The sequence below is a fragment of the Eubalaena glacialis genome, chromosome 5, assembly GCF_028564815.1.
Source record: "Eubalaena glacialis isolate mEubGla1 chromosome 5, mEubGla1.1.hap2.+ XY, whole genome shotgun sequence".
Classification (NCBI taxonomy): domain Eukaryota; kingdom Metazoa; phylum Chordata; class Mammalia; order Artiodactyla; family Balaenidae; genus Eubalaena; species Eubalaena glacialis.
The window spans coordinates 78,315,269-78,339,312 of NC_083720.1; the positions used below are offsets into that span (position 1 = coordinate 78,315,269).

General features: G+C 36.9%; 1 protein-coding gene across 1 annotated transcript in view; it reads left to right on the top strand.

Moving 5' to 3' along the window:
- The window catches only part of SPMAP2L (sperm microtubule associated protein 2 like), a 61,516-nt gene that overhangs the window by 25,250 nt on the left and 12,222 nt on the right, over nt 1-24,044 (top strand). Inside the window, exons 3-6 of the mRNA XM_061191404.1 lie at nt 2,676-2,741; nt 4,856-4,984; nt 8,381-8,518; nt 16,500-16,611. Coding sequence (XP_061047387.1) covers nt 2,676-2,741; nt 4,856-4,984; nt 8,381-8,518; nt 16,500-16,611 — 445 coding nt within the window. The remainder of the gene's footprint in view (nt 1-2,675; nt 2,742-4,855; nt 4,985-8,380; nt 8,519-16,499; nt 16,612-24,044) is intronic.

Genomic DNA, 24,044 nt, shown 5'->3' on the forward strand with positions numbered 1-24,044 from the left:
CATTTAGAGAAGAGCTAACACCCATCCTTCTCAAACTCTTCCAAAAAATTGCAGAGGAAGGAACACTCCCAAACTCATTCTATGAGGTCACCATCACCCTGATACCAAAACCAGACAAAGATACTCCAAAAAAAGAGAATTACAGACCAGTATCACTGATGAGTATAGATGCAAAAATCCTCCACAAAATACTAGCAAACAAAATCCAACAACACATTAAAAAGATCGTACACCATGATAAAGTGGGATTTATCACAGGCATGCAAGGATTCTTCAATATACACAAATCAATCAATGTGATACACCATATTAACAAATTGAAGAAGAAAAACCATATGGTCATCTCAATAGATGCAGAAAAAGCTTTTGACAAAATTCAACACCCATTTATGATCAAAACTCTCCAGAAAGTGGGCATAGAGGGAACCTACCTCAACATAATAAAGGCCATATATGACAAACCCACAGTCACCATCGTCCTCAACGGTGAAAAACTGAAAGCATTTCCTTTAAGATCAGAACAAGACAAGGATGTCCACTCTCAACACTATTATTCAACATAGTTTTGGAAATCCTAGCCATGGCAATCAGAAGAAAAAGAAATAAGAATACAAATTGGAAAAGAAGAAGTAAAACTGTCACTGTTTGCAGATGACATGATACTATACATAGAGAATCCTAAAGATGCCACCAGAAAACTACTAGAGCTAATCAATGAATTTGGTAAAGTTGCAGGATACAAAATTAATGCACAGAAATCTCTTGCATTCCTATACACTAATGATGAAAAATCTGAAAGAGAAGTGAAGGAAACACTCCCATTTACCATTGCAACAAAAAGAATAAAATACCTAGGAATAAACCTACCCAGGGAGACAAAAGACCTGTATGCAGAAAACTATGAGACACTGCTGAAAGAAATTAAAGATGATACAAACAGATGGAGAGATATACCATGTTCTTGGATTGGAAGAATCAATATTGTAAAAATGACTATACTACCCAAAGCAATCTACAGATTCAATGCAATCCCTATCAAATTACCAATGGCATTTTTTACAGAACTGGAACAAAAAATCTTAAAATTTGTATGGAGACACAAAAGACCCCAAATAGCCAAAGAAGTCTTGAGGGAAAAAAACGGAGCTGGAGGAATCAGACTCCCTGACTTCAGACTATACTACAAAGCTACAGTAATCAAGACAATATGGTACTGGCACAAAAACAGAAACATAGATCAATGGAACAGGATAGAAAGCCCAGAGATAAACCCATGCACCTATGGTCAACTAATCTATGACAAAGGAGGCAAGGATATACAATGGAGAAAAGACAGTCTCTTCAATAAGTGGTGCTGGGAAAACTGGACAGCTACATGTAAAAGAATGAAATTAGAACACTCCCTAGCACCATACACAAAAGTAAACTCAGAATGGATTAGAGACCTAATTGTAAGACTGGACACTATAAAACTCTTAGAAGAAAACATAGGAAGAACACTCTTTGATGTAAATCACAGCAAGATCTTTTTTGATCCACCTCCTAGAGAAATGGAAATAAAAACAAAAAGAAACAAATGGGACCTAATGAAACTTCAAAGCTTTTGCACAGCAAAGGAAACTACAACCAAGACGAAAAGACAACCCTCAGAATGGGAGAAAATATTTGCAAATCAATCAACAGACAAAGGATTAATCTCCAAAATATATAAACAGCTCATGCAGCTCAATATTAAAAAAACAACCAACCCAATCCCAAAATGGGCAGAAGACCTAAATAGACATTTCTCCAAAGAGGACATACAGATGACCAAGAAGCACATGAAAAGCTGTTCAACATCACTAATGTTAGAGAAATGCAAATTAAAACTACAATGAGGTATCACCTCGCACCAGTTAGAATGGGCATCATCAGAAAATCTACAAACAACAAATGCTGGAGAGGGTGTGGAGAAAAGGGAACCCTTTTGCACTGTTGGTGGGAATGTAAATTGATACAGCCACTATGGAGAACAGTATGGAGGTTCCTTAAAAAACTAAAAATAGAATTACCGTATGACCCAGCAATCCCACTACTGGTCATATACCCAGAGAAAACCGTAATTCAAAAAGACACATGCACCCGAATGTTCATTGCAGCACTATTTACAACAGCCAGGTCATGGAAGCAACCTAAATGCCCATCGACAGACGAATGGATAAAGAAGATGTGGTACATGTATACAATGGAATATTACTCAGCCATAAAAAGGAACGAAATTGGGTCATTTGTAGAGATGTAGATGAATCTAGAGAGTGTCACACAGAGTGAAGTAAGCCAGAAAGAGAAAAACAAATATCGTATATTAACGCATATATGTGTAGCCTAGAAAAATGGTACAGATGAACCGGTTTGCAGGGCAGAAATTGAGACACAGATGCAGAGAACAAACTTATGGACACCAAGGGGGGAAAGTGGCATTGATATTGGGATTGATATCTATACACTAATATGTATAAAACAGATAACTAATAAGAACCTACTACATAAAAAAAAGGAAATTTTTTAAAAAATCACATTAAATAGGACATAGGTTTTTATTTCTCCTTCAAGTGAGATTTGTTTGAGTAGGAGCCATCTAATGTAATCATATTTGTTAAACATTCTCTTTGAATTAATCAGCTGGTATTTGTTAGTTCTTTTTCTAGGAAGAGAATTCAAGATCTTTCTAGGCCTAAGAAACAATGGGGAGCCCCAGATAGGTAAGGCAATATTATATAGTCTTGTGTGTGATGATGTATTCCTTACATTAAATAGGTAAGTATTATTCTTACCTGTCCACTAACACTGCATCCCAGCACCTCTGTGCTCAACTGGATCCACTGAATCAATATTGTCACCTCAGTTGAGTTAACACATGGAAGGCAAACCCTAGGTCAGTGATTCTCAAATTGGACTGCACACTGGAATCACCTGGAAAATTTTAAAACTGACTGATGCTTGAGTCCCGTTCCCAGAAATCCTGACTCATTTGGCCTAGGCTGCAGCATAGGCTTCAGGAGTGTTAAAAGCTCCCCAGATGATTCCAATATGGAGACAGGTTTGAGAACCACTGTCCCAGGGCATTATTCCACACTCACATGAAACACTTGTGTCCATCCTCCAAGTTCAACTTTGTTGCTTCTAACACCTGGTCCTGCTGTCTCTAAGCCTCTGCCTAGAGCATACGTGTTTTCCAGATTTCCAGCAGGCTGGACCCACTGTCCTTCCACTTTTGGTCACAGGACTCCCCCTTTTCTTTTTTGGCTCCCAAGTGAAGCCTGATTTTTTTTTTCTTTTTTCTGATCTCCTATTGCTTTTTTATTTTTTAAATTAATAGATTTTATTTTTTAAAGCAGTTTTAGATTTACAGAAAAACTCAACAGAAGTACAGAGAAAGTTTCTATATTACCACCTACTAGTTTCCCCTGTTATTAAGATTATTATCTTGCATTAATGTGATACATTTGTTACAATTAATGAATGAATATTGACACATTATTATTAACAAAAGTCTGTAGTTTACATTAGGGTTCACTTTTTGTGTTGTACAGTTCTATGGGTCTTGACAAATGCATAATGTCATATATTCATTACTACATTATTATACAGAATAGTTTCAGTGCCCTAAAAATTACTTGTGCTCCACTTATAGATCCCTTCCCTCTCTCCCTCTTCTTCAGACCCCTGGTGACCAATGATCTTTTAACTATATCTATAGTTTTACATTTTCCAGAATGCCATATAATGTTGGAATTGTACAATGTGTAAATTTTTCAGACAGGCTTCTTTCACTTAGAAATATGCATTTAGGGTTCCTCCATGGCTTTTCATTTCAGTAGCAATTTCTTTTTATTCTGTAGTCTGGATGTACCATAATTTATCTGTTCACCTACTGAAGGACATGTTGGTTGGTTCTGATTTTTGGCAGTTATGAATAAAGTTGCTATAAATATTCATATGCAGGTTTTGTGTAGATGCAAGTTTTCACATCATTTGGGTAAATACCTAGGAGTGCAATTACTGGATCATATGGTAAGAATATGATCTTAGCTTTGTCAGAAACTGCGAAACTGTCTTCCAGAGTGTCTGCACCATTCCCACCAGCAATGAATGAAAGTTCCTGTTGCTCCACAGTGTTATCAGTGGTTTATATTTTAGCCCTTCTAATAGGTGTGTAGTGGTATCTCATTATTTTAATTTGCAATTCCGTAATGACATGATGATGAGCATATTACATATGCTTGTTTGCCATCTGTATATTGTCTTTTGTAAAGTGTCTATTCAGATCTTTTGCCCACTGATCGGGTTGTTTTCTTATTGTTGAATTTTAGGAGTTCTTTGTGTATATTGAATACCAGTACTTTATCAGATGATATAGACTGAATGTTTATGTCCCCTTAAAATTTATATGTTGAAATCCCAACCCCCAGTGTGATGGTATTTGGAGGTGGAGCCTTTGGGAGTTGATTAGGTCTGACCACCTGGTACAGTGCTTTACCCAAACTGGGAGCACAGTGTAGATAAGTGGCATGCCCATTTTTTGCTGACCTGACTATAAATTACAGTGTTAATTACATGTTGGCAGAAATAGAACTATCTCTAATAGGTTCATTTTTTTGGTCATCATCTTTTAAGACAGTAGATAAAACAGTCTTGTTCTTGTTTTAACTTCCATAAGTAGTTTATTCAGCTTCTGATGTCTGGAAACTAAAATTTTGTAATAGAGATAGTTCTTGAAGTGAAGTAAAATTAGTAGAGAAGACGTCAAGAGCCATTTCTAAGATGCCAATTAGCAGTGAATTTCTTACCATTTTATTTTTCTGCTTTTTAACAGAAAACTGTTTTGGGGAAATCAAGATCCTATTCGCCCTGTTTCCCGGAATGCTTTGAAGGCTCAACTGACCAAAAGACTTGAGAACCTTGCCCAGCCTAAGGAAGTCTCCCACCGATATGTACCTAACAGGTTAGTATTTGTGTGTTACCAGGTTGTGTGTTATCAGGAACACAAAATTTATTGAGGATTAGGGATTCTATATCTGTTTCCAATCTGATGCTACAGTAAAACTTTTCCAGAGCAACATCTAATATTTAGCTGTTGCAGACTTGTATTATATTTTATAGTGTCTTGGCTTATCATGATTTTGATTTTTTAATAAAATAAGGGTATTATGCAAGGATATATACCATATATAACACTGTTGTGGATGAACTTATTTGTGCATGAAACTGAATTTTGTATACCACCCATGGGCATGGTTACTGTAAGTTAATTAGGGCATCTAAAGGTAATAATGTTAAGACTTTTGACGCCCATTGCAAATTTGTTTTTGGTGCATGTTTGTTGAATGACTGGACTTTCTGCTGGTTGGCTCTTTGAGGAAAGATGGTGAGGTGTAGGGAAGATGGGTACAGGCAGTGAGGGAGGTTAAAGTAAAGAAAAAAGTGAAGATGCTATTATTTATCTGAAGTTTGGTTTCCATGATAATTGAGGTAGCCATTTCTCTCCTCTTTCAATATACACCTTTAGTCAAAAGTCAGCAAACTTTTTCTGGAAGGGGCCAGATATAAAGTTGGCCATTAAATATCTGCAGCAACTACCCAACTCTGGGAAAGCAGCTATAGACATATGTAAACCGAGAATGCCTGTGTTCCAATAAAATTTTAGAATTTTTGCATCTGTGTTCATGAGGGATATTGGTCTGTAGTTTTCTTGTAATATCTTTGTTTTTTGTAATGTCTTTGTTTATGGCAATGCTGTCCTCATAGAATCAATCGGAAAATGTATAGAATTGGTATTTATTACTTCTTCTCTGTGGGCTCCAATTACACATTAGGCTGCTTGGATTTGTCCTACAGCTCATCGAATCTGTTCTCTTTCCCTCTCTTTCTGTTTTATTTCTCTCTGTGTTTTCACTAACCTTTTTCTCTGTAGTGTATAATATGCTATTAATCCTATCCAGGGTAATTTTTATTTCATGTGTCATAGTTTTTATCACTAGAAGTTCAATTTGGGTATTTTTTATGTCTTATCTCTACTTGCTCAATTTTTAAATCTCCTTGCCTACTAATTCTATACTATGTCATTTGTGGGTCTGTTTCTAGGGATTGATTTTTCTCATTATTGGTAATAATTTGCTGCTTTTATATGTTTGCTGCTTCTTTTATATGTTGGAAATGCTTATGCTATAATATTAAGTGAAAAAAATTAAATAGAAAACTGTATTATGATATGATCCTCTTTTTATTTTTAATAATGTTTATTCATCAAACATGTCATGATCATTACCATCTCAAGACCTTATTCATATTTCTCCCTCTGCCTGCAATGCTTACAATGACTAAGACTTTCTGGTCCTTAAGTCTCAGCATAGGTCTCAGCTTTTCAGAGAGACTTTCCTGACTGCCCTTCTCCACATAACATTCCACCTCCTCACAAACCTACTCTGAAAGCCTCTATCTCTCTTGCATAGCCAATGCCCTTCATAGCACTTATCACAACTATCTACCTAATTTTTGCTATTCTCCTCCCAACATAGAGAAGAAGCTCCAAGAAAGCAGTGATTGTGTCTGTCTTACTTTCTACTCCTTAGTGCCTAACAGTGCCTGGTGCTCAATAAGTATTGAGTGTATGAGTCAGGAAATATTTTTCCAAAGTATTGTTGTCTCTGAATGGCAGGATAATATGTTTTTTGTTTTTCTCTCTTAAACTTTTCTTGCTCTTACAAAGTTTCTATAATGAATATTTATCTCTTTTACAATGAGAAAAATGCAGAGTACTCTATATTAAAATAATATTTGAGTACCTGCTACATTGATGGAATGGGGAGACTTGGATGTGTGAATGACTACAAGACAGGAGAAGCACCTAAAGGCAGCAGCTATACATTCTATTAATATACAGTATCTATAAGCAGAAAAGATATGTACACATGAAATTTAGAATTAATATACAAGTTAGTTAATAATAAAATTTTATTGGAATAGTGCTTTGTAACTTAATAAAATGACTTATATTCTCTTATTTAATCTTCATAACCACCATAAGATGTATTATTTTCTCCATCTTCTAGAACACTCATGTACTTCTAGTTGTTGGCAGAGTAAGGCATAAGTATTATGGTTTGGTGTTAGCCACTCCCACCTCAGAGAATGTTGAATAATTGAGTTATGTCTCTGGTGTCCTCCCATCTTTCTTCTTCTTCTTCTTCTTCTTTTTTTTGTTTTTTCTTTTGTTTGTTTTATTTGCTTCTTGGACTTCTACCCTTTGCCCTACTCTCCAAGAGCATCTTACCTTTGTGCCGCTCACTCCTTCCTTCCACCCACTGTGCCCTCCTTTCTTGGATCTGATCTCTTCCAAATGCCCCCCTGTTCAAAATCACCTCTTCCTTCTCTGTCTCCAATTCCCAAACTGAACTGCCAGTTCCTGCAAAAGGCAAATCCCAGGTAAGTGCTGGAGGTTCTCTGCCTGTCAGAGCTTGGCTGTGTATGTGGGTGGCAGTGGCTGAGTCAGCTCTGTCAGGCAGTAGAGCCAGGGCTGCGTAGTCTCAAGCCCCTTAAAAGCAGATGTGTGATGGTATAGATGGGCCTCAAGTCTGAGTGGTCAAAAGCAAGGGAAATACAGGCTTAAACCCAGACCAAGGCTTATATTAGCAACCAGCAGACAGAGGCCTGGGCAGATGAATGCAGAGCCATATCTATGAATGTCCTAAAGGAGCAGAGGTCCTTTGGAAAATAATAGAAGCAGGAGTGGGACTGCTATCTAAATTAACGCCAGGTTAAAGTAGTCAATATCACTTCTTTTTCCACTAATGATAATATTTTGATAAAGGAAAGATTGAAGGGCAGGAGTGATAAGAAGAACAATATTATTATCTTAAATAAAATCTTAGTAAACAAAACCTGCTAATGATTAAATAATCTACAAACCATGATCAAGTAGCGTTTATTCCTAAGCTCAGAGGTCTTTAACACAAAGAAAAGCATCAATGTAATTTATCCTATTAACTAAAAATTTAGTAAAAATATTTAAATTGTCTATATAGATGCTAAAGAAAATATTTTATTTAAAAAGCAGCAAATTTTCTCTTCATCAGGGTATTTTTTGGTCTATTTAGAAAATGAACTTTATTTATTACAGAAAATTGTCTGTTTTAGAATAGGATATTAGAAGGCAGCTGAAAACTTGATGGCTTATAACCGTTTCTAATTTCTCCCTATGTAGAAAATAGCTCAGCAGTGAAGGGATAAACTGTCATACCCGCTCCCCTAGACCTGGGGGTGGGGTCAGTGTTGGAAATTACTATGGTAATTTGAATTCATGCCTGTTTCGTTCACTTCTTTTCTCTTTTACAACTTGCAGGGTTCAGTATTATTACAGCTGCGGTAGAGAGTCTGTAATCTGGGAGATCCCTTCTCCTGCACTGTTTTGCCAACCTTCCAAAAGGATCCAGAAGCTGGCACAACCCAACAGATTCAAGAAAGGGTATCTAATAAATAGGTAGAGTACCTTGAGAATCTCCATAAATTCTCATCTAATTTGGTGAATGTCACTATATTGTTGTTCTAATTTTAGTGTATGCAATTTCATAAAATAGAAGTCCACTTGTGTTTCAAAGCATCAGGGTGAAAAATCAAATATTTGCAGCAATTGTGGGTAATCAGAAGATCATCATCAGTAATTACATTTGACTCAAATTGTAGTGAAGCTAAAATTCACACTAAACTTACCATTGTCAGCCAATTAAAAAATATGCAAATGAAACATTACAGGTTTTTTCAATTCATGTTCTCTTATGCCTCTGTGACTGCAAATGCTCTTCCTCTGCTTTAAATTCTGAAATTCTCCTTGTCTTTAAAAGACAGATTAGGAAATTCCCTGGTGGTCCACTGGTTAGGACTTCACGCTCTCACTGCCGAGGGCCTGGGTTCAATCTCTGCTGGGGGAACTAAAATGCCATAAGCCACGTGGCACGGCCAAAGAAAAAAAGAGCTTAGGTGATGCTTTTCCACATGGGAGTTAAGATTGTGATAAAGTTATTGGAAAAAATGTTAGGTTGCATTAGTGGAATATGTACAGTGTACATGTTCCACCAAGTGTGGAGTGTGATAGTACTACTGTACACTACTTTAATCAGAACACATTATGTATATGTGTCCACTTATGGATGTTATACCTGAAGAAACTGATAATGAATTTGAGACTATTCAGAAGTGATGAATGAGATGTTGATTCTTCTGGAAGCTATGTTATATGAACAATAGTTAAGAGAAATAACATGTTTAGCTTAGAGAAGATACTAAAGTAGCAGTGATAGCTATGTTTCAAGGGTCAGCATCTGAAAGAGGAAAGGGAAGTCAAAGTAAAATTACTTAGAACTAGAAGTAGAACAAGGAATTTACAGAGCAGCCGATGTCAGCTAAGTGTAGAAAAATCTTTCTGGTAGCTATGCAGTAATGGAGGCGTTTATTTGGAAAGGTCAACTGCGAACTCCACCCAAATCCCTGAAAATGTTCAAGCACAAACTGGAATGATGACTGTACATGGATTTTAGAAAAGATTCCTGTATTCAGGCATAGGTTGAACTGGACAACTTGGGTCTTTTTCCATCATAGAATCCAGCAAAAGTGGCCCAATTCCTCCACAAAATTTGCTTATTTGTCAGTTTATTAAACAATATCTGTTAATTTAGTTAAAATATGCATGTAAATCTGGTAAAGATCTGTATCTATAAACTAGAAGAATACTTTAATTATCTGTTACCAATTTTTGAGACACCTGAGATTGACGTTTCATATAAGTGAAACCCCCTCGAGTGCTATAACTTTGTGTATTTTTAAAAGTTTGTTTCCCTGCTTTCCTAAGGAGATTCTTTTGATACTGAACATACATGTAACCTTTTTCCATTGGCTTGAGATATTTATTATGAACATCAACTATCACATAATAACTTAATTTGGTAAACCTCTCAGAAAGTGTTTAAGTATGAAGCACATTGCTTAGGCTAAGTGGTCTGACCTCTTTAGATTATGATATTCACTTCTCATAGTTTTCCTGTCATTTCTCTTTTTATTGGGAGAATAGTCTCTAAGTAGCCTCTTTTCTGATCTTTTGTGCTCTAGAAACAAATAACCAAGCTTGTCAGAATTGTGTGAGGGGGAAAATGCAAGTGCTTAATGAAGACACACAGGGTTGTCCAATAAATGTACTACATGAGCCTGGACTTTGTGACATATATTTTAGCTGATTCACTAGAGGGGCTCAACAGTAGATTTGAGCAGTCAGAAGAAAGAATCAGCAAACTTAAAGATAGGTCAGTGAAGATGATCAAGTCTGAGGAACAGAAAGAAAAAAGAATGAAATAAAATAAACAAAGCCTCAAAGCCCTGTAAGACAGCATCAAGAGTATTAACATATTGATAATGGGAATTTCATAAAGAGAGTAGAGAGATAAAGGGGCAAAAGGAATATTTAAAGAAACAATGGCCAAAAGCTTCCCAGGTTAGATGAAAAACAATCTTCACATCCAGGTAACTCAACAAACTCCAAGTGTGATATACTCAAAAAGATCTACAACCTGCCACATCATAATCAAACTGTCCGCAATCAAAGACAAAGAGAGAATCTAGAAAGCAGCAAGAGAAGTGACTCATCATATGCAAAGGATCTGCAATAAGATTAACAGGTGACCTCTCATCAGAAACCATAGAGACCAGAAGGCAGTGGCATGACATATTTAAAGCACTGAAAGAAAAATACTGTCAGCCAAGAATACTCTAGCTAACAAAATCATCCTTCAAAAATAAAAGAAATTAAGACATTTCCAGTTAAACAAAAACTGAGAAAATTCATCACCAGCAGACCTGCTTTACAGTAAATACTAAAGGGAGTCCTTCAGGCTAAAATGAAAGGACACTAGACAATAACTTGAATCCACATGAAGAAATAAAATTGAGTTAACTACATAGGTAAATATAAAAGATAGTATACATGTATTTTTCTGTTTGTAACTCTTTTATTCTCCTACCTAATTTAAAAGACAACTGCATAGGACTTCCCTGGTGGTCCAGTGGTTAAGACTCCATGCTCCCAATGCAGGGGGCACAGGTTCAATCCCTGATCGGGGAATGAATATCCCACATGCCACGTGGCATGGGCAAAAAAAAAAAAAAAAAGACAACTGCATAAAGCAATAATTATAAATCTGTGTTGATGGACATACAGTGTATTAAAAAACAGCCCAAAAAGGGGAGGGAATGGAGTGATATTAATCTGAATTAGACTGTTATAAGTTGTTAAGATATACAGGGCAACAATTAAGAAAATAATTTTTAAAATATAGTAAAAGAAATAAGGAATTTAAAGGGTATACTAGAAAATATCTAACATGGAAGAAGGGAGGAATGGAGGAATAGAGGAATAAAAAGATGTAACATGTGAAAAACGAAAGCAAAATGGCAAGCATAAATTCCATGTTATGAGTAATTGCATTAAATGCAAATGAACTGAACGGTCCAATCAAAAGGCAGGGATTGACAGAATAGATTAAAAAAACGTACTCAGTAGTATGCTGTCTATAAGACACATACTTTAGATTCAAAGCAATAAATAAGCTGAAAGGAAAAGGACGAAAAAGGATATACTATGAAAACTAACTAAAGTGAGTGGATATACTCATATTGGACGATTAGACTTTAAGACAAAGAAGGACATTTTATAGTAATGAAGTGGTCAATCCATTAGAGAACTATAACAATTATAAACATATATATACCTAACAACAAGAACCCAAAATAGATGAAGCAAAACCTGGTAGAATTGAAAAGAGAAATAGATAATTCAACAAGTTGAGTTTTTCAATACTCTACTTTCAATAATAGAAAGAATAACAAGCAGAAGATCAACAAGGAAATAGAAGGCTTGAACAATACTATCAACCAAAAATACCTAATTGACATTTATAGGACACTATACCCAACAATAGCAGAACACACATTCTTCTCAAGTGCATATGGAATATTCTCTAGGATAGATCATATATTAGGTCATAAAACAAATGTCAATAAATTTAAAAGACTTGAATTCATACAAAATCTGTTCTCTGACCACAATGATGAAATTAGGAACCAATAGCAGAAGAAAAAATTTAAATATGTGTAATTAAATACACTCCTAAACAAACAATGGGTCAAAGAATAACTCACTTTGATATTAATAAAATGAAAACACAATATACCAAAACTTATGAGATGCAGCTAAAATAGTGATTAGTGGGAAATTTTAGCTGTAGATGCCTACATAAAAAATAAAAAAGATTGCAAATTGTAACCTAATCTTCCATCTTAAGAGATTACAAATGGAAAAGCAAACTAATTCAAACAAGCAGAAAGAAGGAAATTATAAAGATTAGTGTGGAAATAAATAGAAACCAGAAAGAGAAAATCAACAAAACTGAAAGTTGGCTCTTTGAAAAGATCAACAAAACAAACCTTTGGCTAGACTTATCAAGACAACAAGACAGAAGACTCAAATTACTAAAATCATGAAAGAAAGACGGGACCTTTCTAAGGAATCATTTGCAAAAGAAGGGTTGCAAATTGATCTTATAGAGAGAAAAAAGGATTATAAGGGATTACTATGAGCAACTGTACGGCCAACAGATTAGATAACATAAACAAAATGGGCAAATTCCTAGAAAGACAAACCACTGAAACTGACTGAATAATAGAAAATCTCAACAGACCCATAACAAATAAAGAGATTTAATTAATACTTTTTAAAAACTTCCTATGAACAGCTCAGGAACAGATGCCTTCATTGATGAATTCAATGATATGCTTAGAGAAGACCTAGACCAATCCTGCAGATTCTTCCAAAAGATAGGTCACTTCCCAACTCATTCCATGAGGTCCATGTTACCCTGATACCAAACCAAAAAACGTTTGTAATGACAAGAGAAGAAAATGACAGACAATATCTCTTATGAATATATGTGTAACAATTCATACCAAAATACTACCAAACCAAGTCCAAATATACATGCAACAATCCACACCAAAATACTAGCAAAGCATATCAAACAACATATAAAAATAATTATACACCATGACCAAGTTGGATTTATTCTAGGAATACAAGAATATGTTGAGTTCAACATACTAAAATCAATGTAATACACCAAATTAATAGAATAAAAAAACCCAAAACTACATGATTACCTGAATAGACTCAGAAAAAGCACTTAACAAAATTTAACACATATCATACTCAACAAACTAGGTATAGAAGTGAACTTCCTCAGCTTTATAAAGGGCATCTACAAAGAGCCCACAGCTAACATCATAATTAGTGGTGAAAGACTAAAAGCTTTCACCCTAAGATCAGGAATAAGACAAGAACATCAGTTCTCACCACTTCTATTCAACATCATACTAGAGATTTGAGTCAGGGCAATTAGGCAAGAGAAAGAAATAAAGGTATTCAGGTTGTAAAGGAAGAAGTATTGATAACTCTCTACTCATAGATGACATGATCTTATATATAGAAAATCTCAGGGAATCCACATGAAAACGATTAGAGCTAATAAATTAGTTCAGGAAGGCACAGAATCCAAGATCAATATACAAAAATCAATTGTATATCTATCCACTAGCAATGAACAATCTGAAAATGAAATTAAGAAACAATTCCATTTGCAGCAACGTCAAAAAGCACAAAGCAATACATGCAATGGAATATTAGCCTTAAAAAGGAAGAAAATTCTGACAAATGCTACAACATGGATGAACCTTGAGGACATTATGCTAAATGAAATAAGCCAGTCACAAGAAACCAAATACTTTATGACTCCACTTATACACAGTACCAACTGTAGTCAAATTCATACACAGAAAGTAAGATGGTGGTTGTCAGGGACTAGGGGGTGGGGAGAATGAGGAGTTGTTTAATGGGTATAGAGATTTGCATGACAAAAATTGTTCTGGAGGTTGGTTGCACAATGATGTGAATGCATTTAATGCTACTGTACTATACACTGAAAAATGGTGAAGATGGTAAATTTTATGTTATATGTATTTGAATATAATTAAAAATAAAAGAACAAAATACTGAGGAATAAACTTAACAAAAGAAGTGCAATGTACGTACACAGAAAACTACAAACATTGTTGAAAGAAATTGAAGATTTAAATACATGGAAAGACATTCTCTGTTCATGGATTAGAAGTCTTAATTTTGTTATGATGACACTTCTCACCAAATTGATCTACAGATTCAATACAATCCCTACTAAAAGTCCAGCTCTCCTTTTTGGGTAGAAATTGACAAGGTGATTCTAAAATTCATATAGAAATGCAAGAGACCTAGAATAGCAAAAACAATCTTGAAAAAGAATAACAAAGTTGGAAGACTTACAGCTTCTGATTTGAAAACTTACTAAAAAGCTACAGTAATCAAAACAGTGTGTTACTGGCATAAGAATAGACATATAGATCAATGGAATAGAATTGAGAGTCCAGAAATAAACCCTTATGGTATATGTCAGTTGATTTTTGACAAGGATGCCAAGACAGTTTAATTGAGGAAGAATAGTCTTTTAAACAAATGGTGCTAGGATAACTGGATATCCACATGCAAAAGAATGAAGTTGAACCCCTACTTCACACCATACACAAAAGTTAATTCAAAATGGATCACAGACCTAAATATGAGAGCTAAAATTATAAAACTCTTAGAAGAAAACATAGGCATATATCTCTGTGACCTAAGCAGTGGTTTCTTAGATATGACACCAAAAACACATGTGACAAAAATACAATAAATTGGACTTCATCAAAAGTGAAAACTTTTGTGCATCAAAGGACACTCTCAAGGGAATGAAAAGACAATCGTAAATTGGGAGAAAATATTTGCAGATCATACATCTGATAAGAGACTAGTATTCAGAATATATATAAAGAATTCTTAATACTGTTCAAAAAAGACAAATAACCCAATTTAAAAAATAGGCAAAGGACTTGAATAGACATTTCTCCACAGAAAATATACAAGGAACAAGAAGCACATGAGAAGATGCTAAATATCATTAGTCATCTTGGAATCGCATGTTAAAACCCTGAGATTCTACTTCACACCTCTAGAATGGCAATAATAATAATTAATAAAGAGAAAATAACTTGGAGAGGATGTGGAGAAATTGAAACCCTCATACATTGCTGGTGGGAATGTAAACTGGTGAAGCTTATATGGAAAATAGTTTTCCAGGTCCTCAAAATGTTAAACATAGAATTATCATATGATCAGCAACTCCACTCCTAGGCATGTACCCAAGACAGTTGAAAACATATGTTCACATGAAAGCTTGTACATGAATATTCACAGCAGCATTCCAAAATAGCCAAAAAGTGGAAGCAACTCAAATGTTCATCAGTGGATGCATGGATAAACAAAATGTGACAAATCCATATAATGGGATATTATTCAACCATAAAAGGAAAGACATACTCATACATGATTCTTGAAAATATGCCAAGTGAAGGAAGCTAGACACAAAGAGTGACATATTTGTATGATTCCATGTATTTGAAATTTCCAGAATAGGCAAATCCATAGAGACAGAAAGTAGATTACTAGTTCCTAGAGGTGGGGAGGGGCTGGGGAGGGGGTAATGGGGTGGGATTTTAATAGGTATGGGATTTCTCTTTAGGGTGTTGAAAACGTTCTGAATTTAGGTAGTGGTGATGGTTGCACAATTTTGTGACTATTCTAGAAAGTATAGAATTGTACACTTTAAAAGGGTAACTTCTATGGTATGTTAACTATATATCAATTTTTAAAACTAACAGACTACCCCTAGAGGGTAATCATATTTATTTGAGAAAAACTTTTTCCGTATTAGGTTTGTAGGTTTGTTGGTTGATAGGTTTCTGTTCTGGGAAAGGAGTATGTGGGGAAACCACCTATGATAATCGGCCAGGTTGCTGGGAGTTATGTCCAGCACTATCTCAAACTGCACTGCAGAGGAGACTGGCCATCACAGAGGGTTCTTGGTAGTGACTGGAATTTTTATCTCAGGGTTTTAATAGGAGGTTTTGGTAGGAAGTGAAGTGTTTTTTAAACTGCAAGTCTCAACCCATCAGTGGATCATGAAATCAATTCCAGTTGTTGTTTTTATGAAATCAAATGAAATTTTAAAAATCAGAATGCATTGCCTAGGGAAAGCATCGTTTCATGATCATTTTGTTTCAGATACACAGATTTACATATATTGTATCACAATATAAAATGTACTTCTTACTGTGGATCATAGTAAAACAACTTTGAGAAACACCAATCTAGTAGAAAGAACACTAATGATTATGGGAAAAGATGTTCCTAAGATAGAAACAATATATATAACTGATTGGAGGTTGATTATAGCAATGAAGAATGCAGTTATTGTTCCTCCAATGATTATAATATTTCATGTTCTATTTGCATATAGGCCCTTCAGTGATTACTTTAGAGATTCTCTTCAAATCTCTGATCCTTCTCCCCGGATATTACAACTCTCAATAGCCAAAGCCACAAATCCAAACTATGTTCCTCCAAAAAGCGTAAGTCGGTCCATGTGAAAGAAACAGTTCCTGATGGACTTTGTAACATGTAGCATGTTTGTAACTGTAATGTGCTCCCCTCTTATTTCTAGGTGTGTATTTTCCTTTTCTTCATGTTTATTTTCCCCTCTCATCAAATGAATTTTTCTGACTATCTCCCCCGTGCCTAATGTGTCAGTCAGGATTTGATGAGAGAAGCAGAACCACAATGGGTATTATAGAATTAACCTTAAGCAATTGTGGGAGCTGATGAGAAGTCTATGGAAGACTGTTACAGCAGCTGGGACTTGGGTCTGGTCATAGATCTAGAAGAAATGAGAGAGACTAGGGGTAGTTCAGCAGTCCCCTGGAAGATATTTACTTCAGGGGAGGCCATTACAGGAGAGTCTTGCCTCTTCAGACAAGGGAGGAAGGGCTGATTCTATTGGTAAGGAAGGCTCAGGTATGTTCAGGGGTTCAAAGTGCCCCCTTCATTGGAATGTGCCCTTATGTTCCGATTCCAATTTTTAAGGTCCAATTCCTTCTCAATCATTGCCCTAACTTTAATATAGGAGACCATATAAGTTTGGGAATTCAATTTGCGCTGTAATTCCCCCACTCACAGAATTAGATTTTGAGCTTGGTTTTGAGAATTTTCAGTCCTGTGACCATTAAAGATAAGGGTTTCTTTTGGGTAAGTCACAAAAACTTTCTGGTCCCTTAACTACACCTTAAGGTGGGAATTTAAAGGCCTGAGCTGGTAATTTCTTTCCTCAAGTTCTCCAGTGCACTTAGAAGCAATGAGCCAACCTCACTATACCTCTTTATTTCACTAAAATGATCTCTGTCAGCAGCTGCTTGGTTACCAAATCTTGCTTTCTGTTTTGTCAGTGCATGCCATGGATTACCAGTGTCTTTTTTTTTTTTTTTGAAACCACTGGCAATAGGATCATTAATAGCTTTAAATCTAATCTGCTCAGAAAACAAATTCCAGATAGTCTAGAACCAGTACAGGCATACCTCAGAGATATTTTGGTTTCAGTTCTAGACCACCCCAATAAAGCAAATACTGCAATAAAGCAAGTCACACAAACTTTTTGCTTTCCCAGTGCATATAAAGGTTATGTTCACACTACTGTAGTCTGTTAAATGTGCAATAGCGTTATGTCTAAAAAAAACAATGTACACACCTTAGTTAAAAAAATACTGCTAAAAAATCTTAACCATCATCTGAGCCTTCAGTGAGTTGTAATCTTTTTGCAATAGTAATGTCAAAGATCACTGATCACATATCAGCATAATATAATAAAAATGGAAAAGTTTGAAATATTGTGAGAATATTTCTGACACAGAGACACAAAGTGAACACATGCTTTTGGGGAAATGGTGCCGATAGACTTGCTTGATGCAGGGTTGCCACAAAACTTCAATTTGTGAAAAACGCAGTATCTGCAAAGTACAATAAAACACAGTATGCCTGAACAGAGAACCCATCCTTAAAGTTCTGATCTGGTTATCTGTTGCTTTATACCAAACCACCCCCAAGCTTAGTGATGTAAAACAACAGCCGGGGGGAGGAGTCAAGATGGCAGTGTGGGAAGCTGCGGAGTTAGCTCTCCCCACAACTAGGGCGCCTGCTGGCCGCTGGTGGGGGACTCTAACCGCCAAGGAGACGGGAGGAACCCCAGAGTGAACCGGTAAGATGTAGGGGGACCGAGGGGGGAGAAGTGGAGGCCAGACAAGATCGGCACCCCTGAGGCCAGGGAGATCAGGAGAGGCAGGTGGGAGGGACTCTCCAGGAAGAGCAGGAGAGGAGCGGAGGGCGATCACCTGGCCCACTGGGGCCACAGAGCCTGCTGAGCTCCCAAGCCGGTTCCCCCCCTCCAAAGCCCCATCCAGGCTGCGTGGGCCCTGGGGGCATAGGAGGGAGGCCAGGGAGATCAGGAGTGGCAGGGGGGAGGGGCCATCCAGGAGGAGTGGGAGAGGAGCAGAGAGCGATTGCCCTGCTCACTGGGGCCTGGGGAGCTTGCTGAGCTCCCAGGCCAGTCCCCTGCCCTCCAGAGCCCCCTCCAGGTCTCGTGAGTCCTTGTGGGCATAGGAGGGAGGCCGGGGAGATCAGGAGAGGCAGGGGGGAGGGGCACTGTGGGAGGAGCGGGAGAGGAGCAGAGGGCGATTGCCCTGCGCACTCGGGCACCAGGAGCCTGCTGAGCTCCCAGGCCAGTTCCCTGCCCTCCAAGGCTCACCCCCCAATTGGTCCTTGGGGCATAGGAGGGAGGCCAGGGAGATCAGGAGAGGCAGGCGGGAGGGGCCCTCCCAGACCCCAGACCGGAGGAGTGGGAGAGGAGAGGAGGGAGTTTGCCCCACCCACTTGAGCCCAGGAAGCCTGCTGGGCTCCCAGGTGAGGTACCCTGCCCTCTGAGACCAGGGGTGGGGGGCATGCCTGGGCCTCTTCTGTTCCTTGAGCCTAAGCCCCACCCCCACAGCCCCCAGGGCCTTTTCCAGCCCTGTGGTTCCTGAGCATAGGCCCCGCCCACCACCCAAACCTCACCCTTGCTTAGGCCCCGCCCTCCACAGTCAAGACCTTTCCCCACCTCCTTTTTTTTTCTTTTCAGCGTTCAGCAAGTATTATTAAAATGAAGGGAAATTTATGGATGGCACTTTGTAACAATCAGGAACTGTTGATTAATAAAGTTAATTCATTATTCTCCTGAAACCTAGGCAGCTATGAGAATTGTCAGATGGATCATTTTATTCATTATTTTTCATTAATGCAACCAGATTCTCTGACTCTGAAGGAAAAAAAAAAAACTTCCTCCTCTTTTTCACTATTGTGGTACTAACATACCTTCCGGTTGTTGGTTCATCTATATGTTTATTTTTGCATTCTTTCTAACATATCTCTTAGTTTCCTAGTCTAATTTTATTTTTTACTTTGTTATTATTCTTTTTTTTTTGCCACCCCACGTGGCTTGCGGGATCTTGATTTGTGAGCACAGGGTCGGGTGGAAGCTCCTGTGGTGGGAGCTCCAAGTCTGAACCACTGGACTAACACAGAACCTCAGACCCCAGGGAATATTCATCAGAGTGAGGTCTCACAGAGTTCCTCATCTCAGCACCAAGACCCAGCTCTACCCAGTAGCCTACAAACTCCAGTGTTGGAAGCCTCAGGCCAAACAACCAGTAAGACAGGAACACAATCCCACTCATAAAAAAAAAAAAATGAGACGGCAAAAAAATATGTCACAGATGAAGGTGCAAGGTAAAAACCTACAAGACCAAATAAATGAAGAGGAAATAGGCAATCTACCTGAGAAAGAATTCAGAGTAATGATAGTAAAGATGATCCAGAATCTCGGAAATAGAATGGAAGCATGGATTGAGAAAATACAAGAAACGTTTAACAAAGATCTAGAAGAACTAAAGGACAAACAAACAGAGATGAACAACACAATCACTGAAATGAATAATACACTAGAAGGAATCAATAACAGAATAACGGAGGCAGAAGAACGAATAAGTGAGCTGGAAGACAAAACAGTGGAAATAACTACTGAGGAGCAGAATAAAGAGAAAAGAATGAAAAGAATTGAAGACAATCTCAGAGACGTCTGGGACAACACTAAAGGCACCAACATTCGAATTATAGGGGTCCCAGAAGAAGAAGAGAAAAAGAAAGGGTCTGAGAAAATATTTGAAGAGATTATAGTGGAAAACTTCCCTAACATGGGAAAGGAAATAGTCACCCAAGTCCAGGAAGCACAGAGAGTCCCATACAGGATAAACCCTAGGAAAAACACACCAAGACACATATTAATCAAACTAACAAAAATTAAACTCAAAGAAAAAATATAAAAAGCAGCAAGGGAAAAAGAAAAAATAACATACGAAGGAATCCCCATAAGGTTATCAGCTGATTTTTCAGTGGAAACTGTGCAGGCCAGGAGGGAGTGGCAGGATATACTTAAACTGATGAAAGAGAAAAACCTACAACCAAGATTACTCTACCCAGCAAGGATCTCATTCAGATTCAATGGAGAAGTCAAAAGCTTTTCAGACAAACAAAAGCTAAGAGAATTCAGCACCACCAAACCAGCTTTACAACAAATGCTAAAGAAACTTCTCTAAGCAGGAAACACAAGAGAAGAAAAAGACCCACAAAAACAAACCCAAAACAATTAAGAAAATGGTAATAGGAACATACATATTAATAATAACCTTGAATGTAAATGGATTAAAGGCCCCAACCAAAAGACACAGACTGGCTGAATGGATACAAAAACAAGACCCATATATATGCTGATAAGAGACCCACTTCAGACCTAGGGACAGATACAGACTGAAAGTGAAGGGATGGAAAAAGATATTCCATGCAAATGGAAATCAAAAGAAAGCTGGAGTAGCAATACTCATATCTGATAAAATAAACTTTAAAATAAAGACTGTTACAAGAGATAAGGAGGGACACTACATAATGATCAAAGGATCAACCCAAGAAGAAGATATAACAATTATAAACGTTTATGCACCCAACATAGGAACACCTCAGTACATAAGGCAAATGCTAACAACCATGAAAGGAGAAATCAACAGTAACACAATAATAGTAGGGGACTTTAACACCCCACTTACACCAATGGACAGATTATCCAAACAGAAAATAAGGAAACACAAGCTTTAAATGACACAATAAACCAGATAAATCTAATTGATATTTATAGAACATTCCACCCAAAAGTGGCAGAATACACTTTCTTCTCAAGTGCACATGGAACATTCTCCAGGATAGATCACATCTTGGGTCATAAATCAAGCCTCGGAAAATTTAAGAAAATTGAAATCGTATCAAGCATCTTTTCTGACCACAACACTATGAGATTGGAAATCAGTTTCAGGGAAAAAACTGTAAAAAACACAAATACATGGAGGCTAAACAGTGTGCTACTAAATAACCAAGAGATCACTGGAGAAATCAAAGAAGAAATAAAAAAATACATAGAAACAAATGGCAATGAAAACATGACGACCCAAAACCTATGGGACACAGCAAAAGCAGTTCTAAGAGGGAAGTTTATGGCAATTCAATCTCACCTCGAGAAACAAGAAAAATCTCAAATAAACAATCTAACCCTGCACTTAAAGCAACTAGAGAAAGAAGAACAAAGAAAACCCAAAGTCAGTAGAAGGAAAGAAATCCTAAAGATCAGAGCAGAAATAAATGAAATGAAGAAAACAATAGCAAAGATCAATAAAACTAATAGCTGGTTCTTTGAGAAGATAAACAAAATTGATAAACCCTTAGCCAGACTCATCAAGAAAAAAAGGGAGAGGATGCAAATCAATAAAATTAGAAATGAAACAGGAGAAATCACAACTGACACTGCAGAAATACAAAGGATTATAAGAGACTACTACAAACAACTGTATGCCAATAAAATGGACAACCATGAAGAAATGGACAAATTCTTGGAAAGGTACAATTTTCCAAGACTGAACCAGGAAGAATTAGAAAATATAAACAGACCTATCACAAGTAATGAAATTGAAACTGTAATTAAAAATCTTCCAACAAACAAAAGTTCAGGACCAGATGGCTTCACAGGCGAATTCTATCAAACATTTAGAGAAGAGCTAACACCGATCTTAAACTCTTCCAAAAATTTGCAGAGGGAGAAACACTCCCAAATTCATGCTACAAAGCCACCATCACCCTGATACCAAAACCAGAAAAAGATGTCACAAAAAAAGAAAACTACAGGCCAGTATCTCTGATGAACATAGATGCAAAAATCCTCAACAAAATACTAGCAAACAGAATCCAACAACACATTAAAAGAATCATACACAATGATCAAGTGGGGTTTATCCCAGAAATGCAAGGATTCTTCAATATACACAAATCAATCAATATGATACACCATATTAACAAATTGAAGGATAAAAACCATATGATCATCTTAATAGATGCAGAAAAAGATTTTGACAAAATTCAACACCAATTTATGATAAAAACTCTCCAGAAAGTGGGCATAGAGGGAACCTACTTCAACATAATAAAGGCCGTACATGACAAACCCACAGCAAGCATCATACTCAATGGTGAAAAACTGAAAGCATTTCCACTAGGATCAGGAACAAGACAAGGATGTCCACTCTCACCACTCTTATTCAGCATAGTTTTGAAAGTCCTAACCACAGCAATCAGAAAAGAAAAAGAAATAAAAGGAATACAAATTGGAAAAGAAGTAAAACTCACTATTTGCTGATGACATGATACTATACATAGAAAATCCTAAAGATGCCACCAGAAAACTACTAGAACTAATCAGTGAATTTGGTAAGGTTGCAGGATACAAAATTAATGCACAGAAATCTCTGGCATTCCTATACACCAACAATGAAAAATGAGAAAGAGAAATTAAGGAAACACTCCCATTTACCATTGCAACAGAAAGAATAAAATACCTAGGAATAAATCTGCCTAAGGACGTGAAAGACTTTTACTCAGAAAACTATAAAACACTGATGAAAGAAATCAAAGATGACATAAACAGAATGAGAAATATACCATGTTCTTGGATTGGAAGAATCAATATTGTGAAAATGACTGTACTACCCGAAGCAATCTACAGATTCAGTGCAATCCCTATCAAACTACCAATGGCATTCTTCATAGAATTAGAACAAAAAATCTTACAATTTGTATGGAAACACAAAAGACCCCAAAGCAATCTTGAGAAAGAAAAACGGAGCTGGAGGAATCAGGCTCCCCAACTTCAAACTATACCACAAAGCTACAGTAATCAAGACAGTATGGTACTGGCACAAAAATAGAAATATAGATCAATGGTACAGGATAGAATGCCCAGAGATAAACCCACCCCCATGTGGGCACCTAATTTACAACAAAGGAGGCAAGAACATGTAATGGAGAAAAGACAGTCTCTTCAATAAGTGGTGCTGGGAAAACTGGACAGCTACATGTAAAAGAATGAAATTAGAACACTCCCTAACGCCATACACAAAAATAAACTCCAAATGGATTAAAGACTTAAATGTAAGACCAGACACTATAAAATTTATAGAGGAAACTACAGAAACGAAATTGAGTTATTTGGAGTGAGGTGGATGGACATATCCTAAGATGTAGTGTCCCAAGGGTGAGCCTTCCAGAAGAATCAGGTAGAAGCTACATGTTTTTTTATGATTTGGCCTTGGAAGTCACATTATGTCACTGCAGTCATACTCTGTTGATTGATGCAGGTACAAGTCTGGCCAAATTCAAGGGGGCAGGGACACAAACCCCACCTCTCCATGAGAGAAGTGGCAAAGAATTTATAGGCACTTAAGAAAAAAGACTTCCATACCCAGTGATGTGAGTCTTTTGGTATCCTTGAGCATGGTTTTTGTCTGCAGAAAAGGCTGTTCGGAAGTATGCTCTTGATTTAAATGATTAA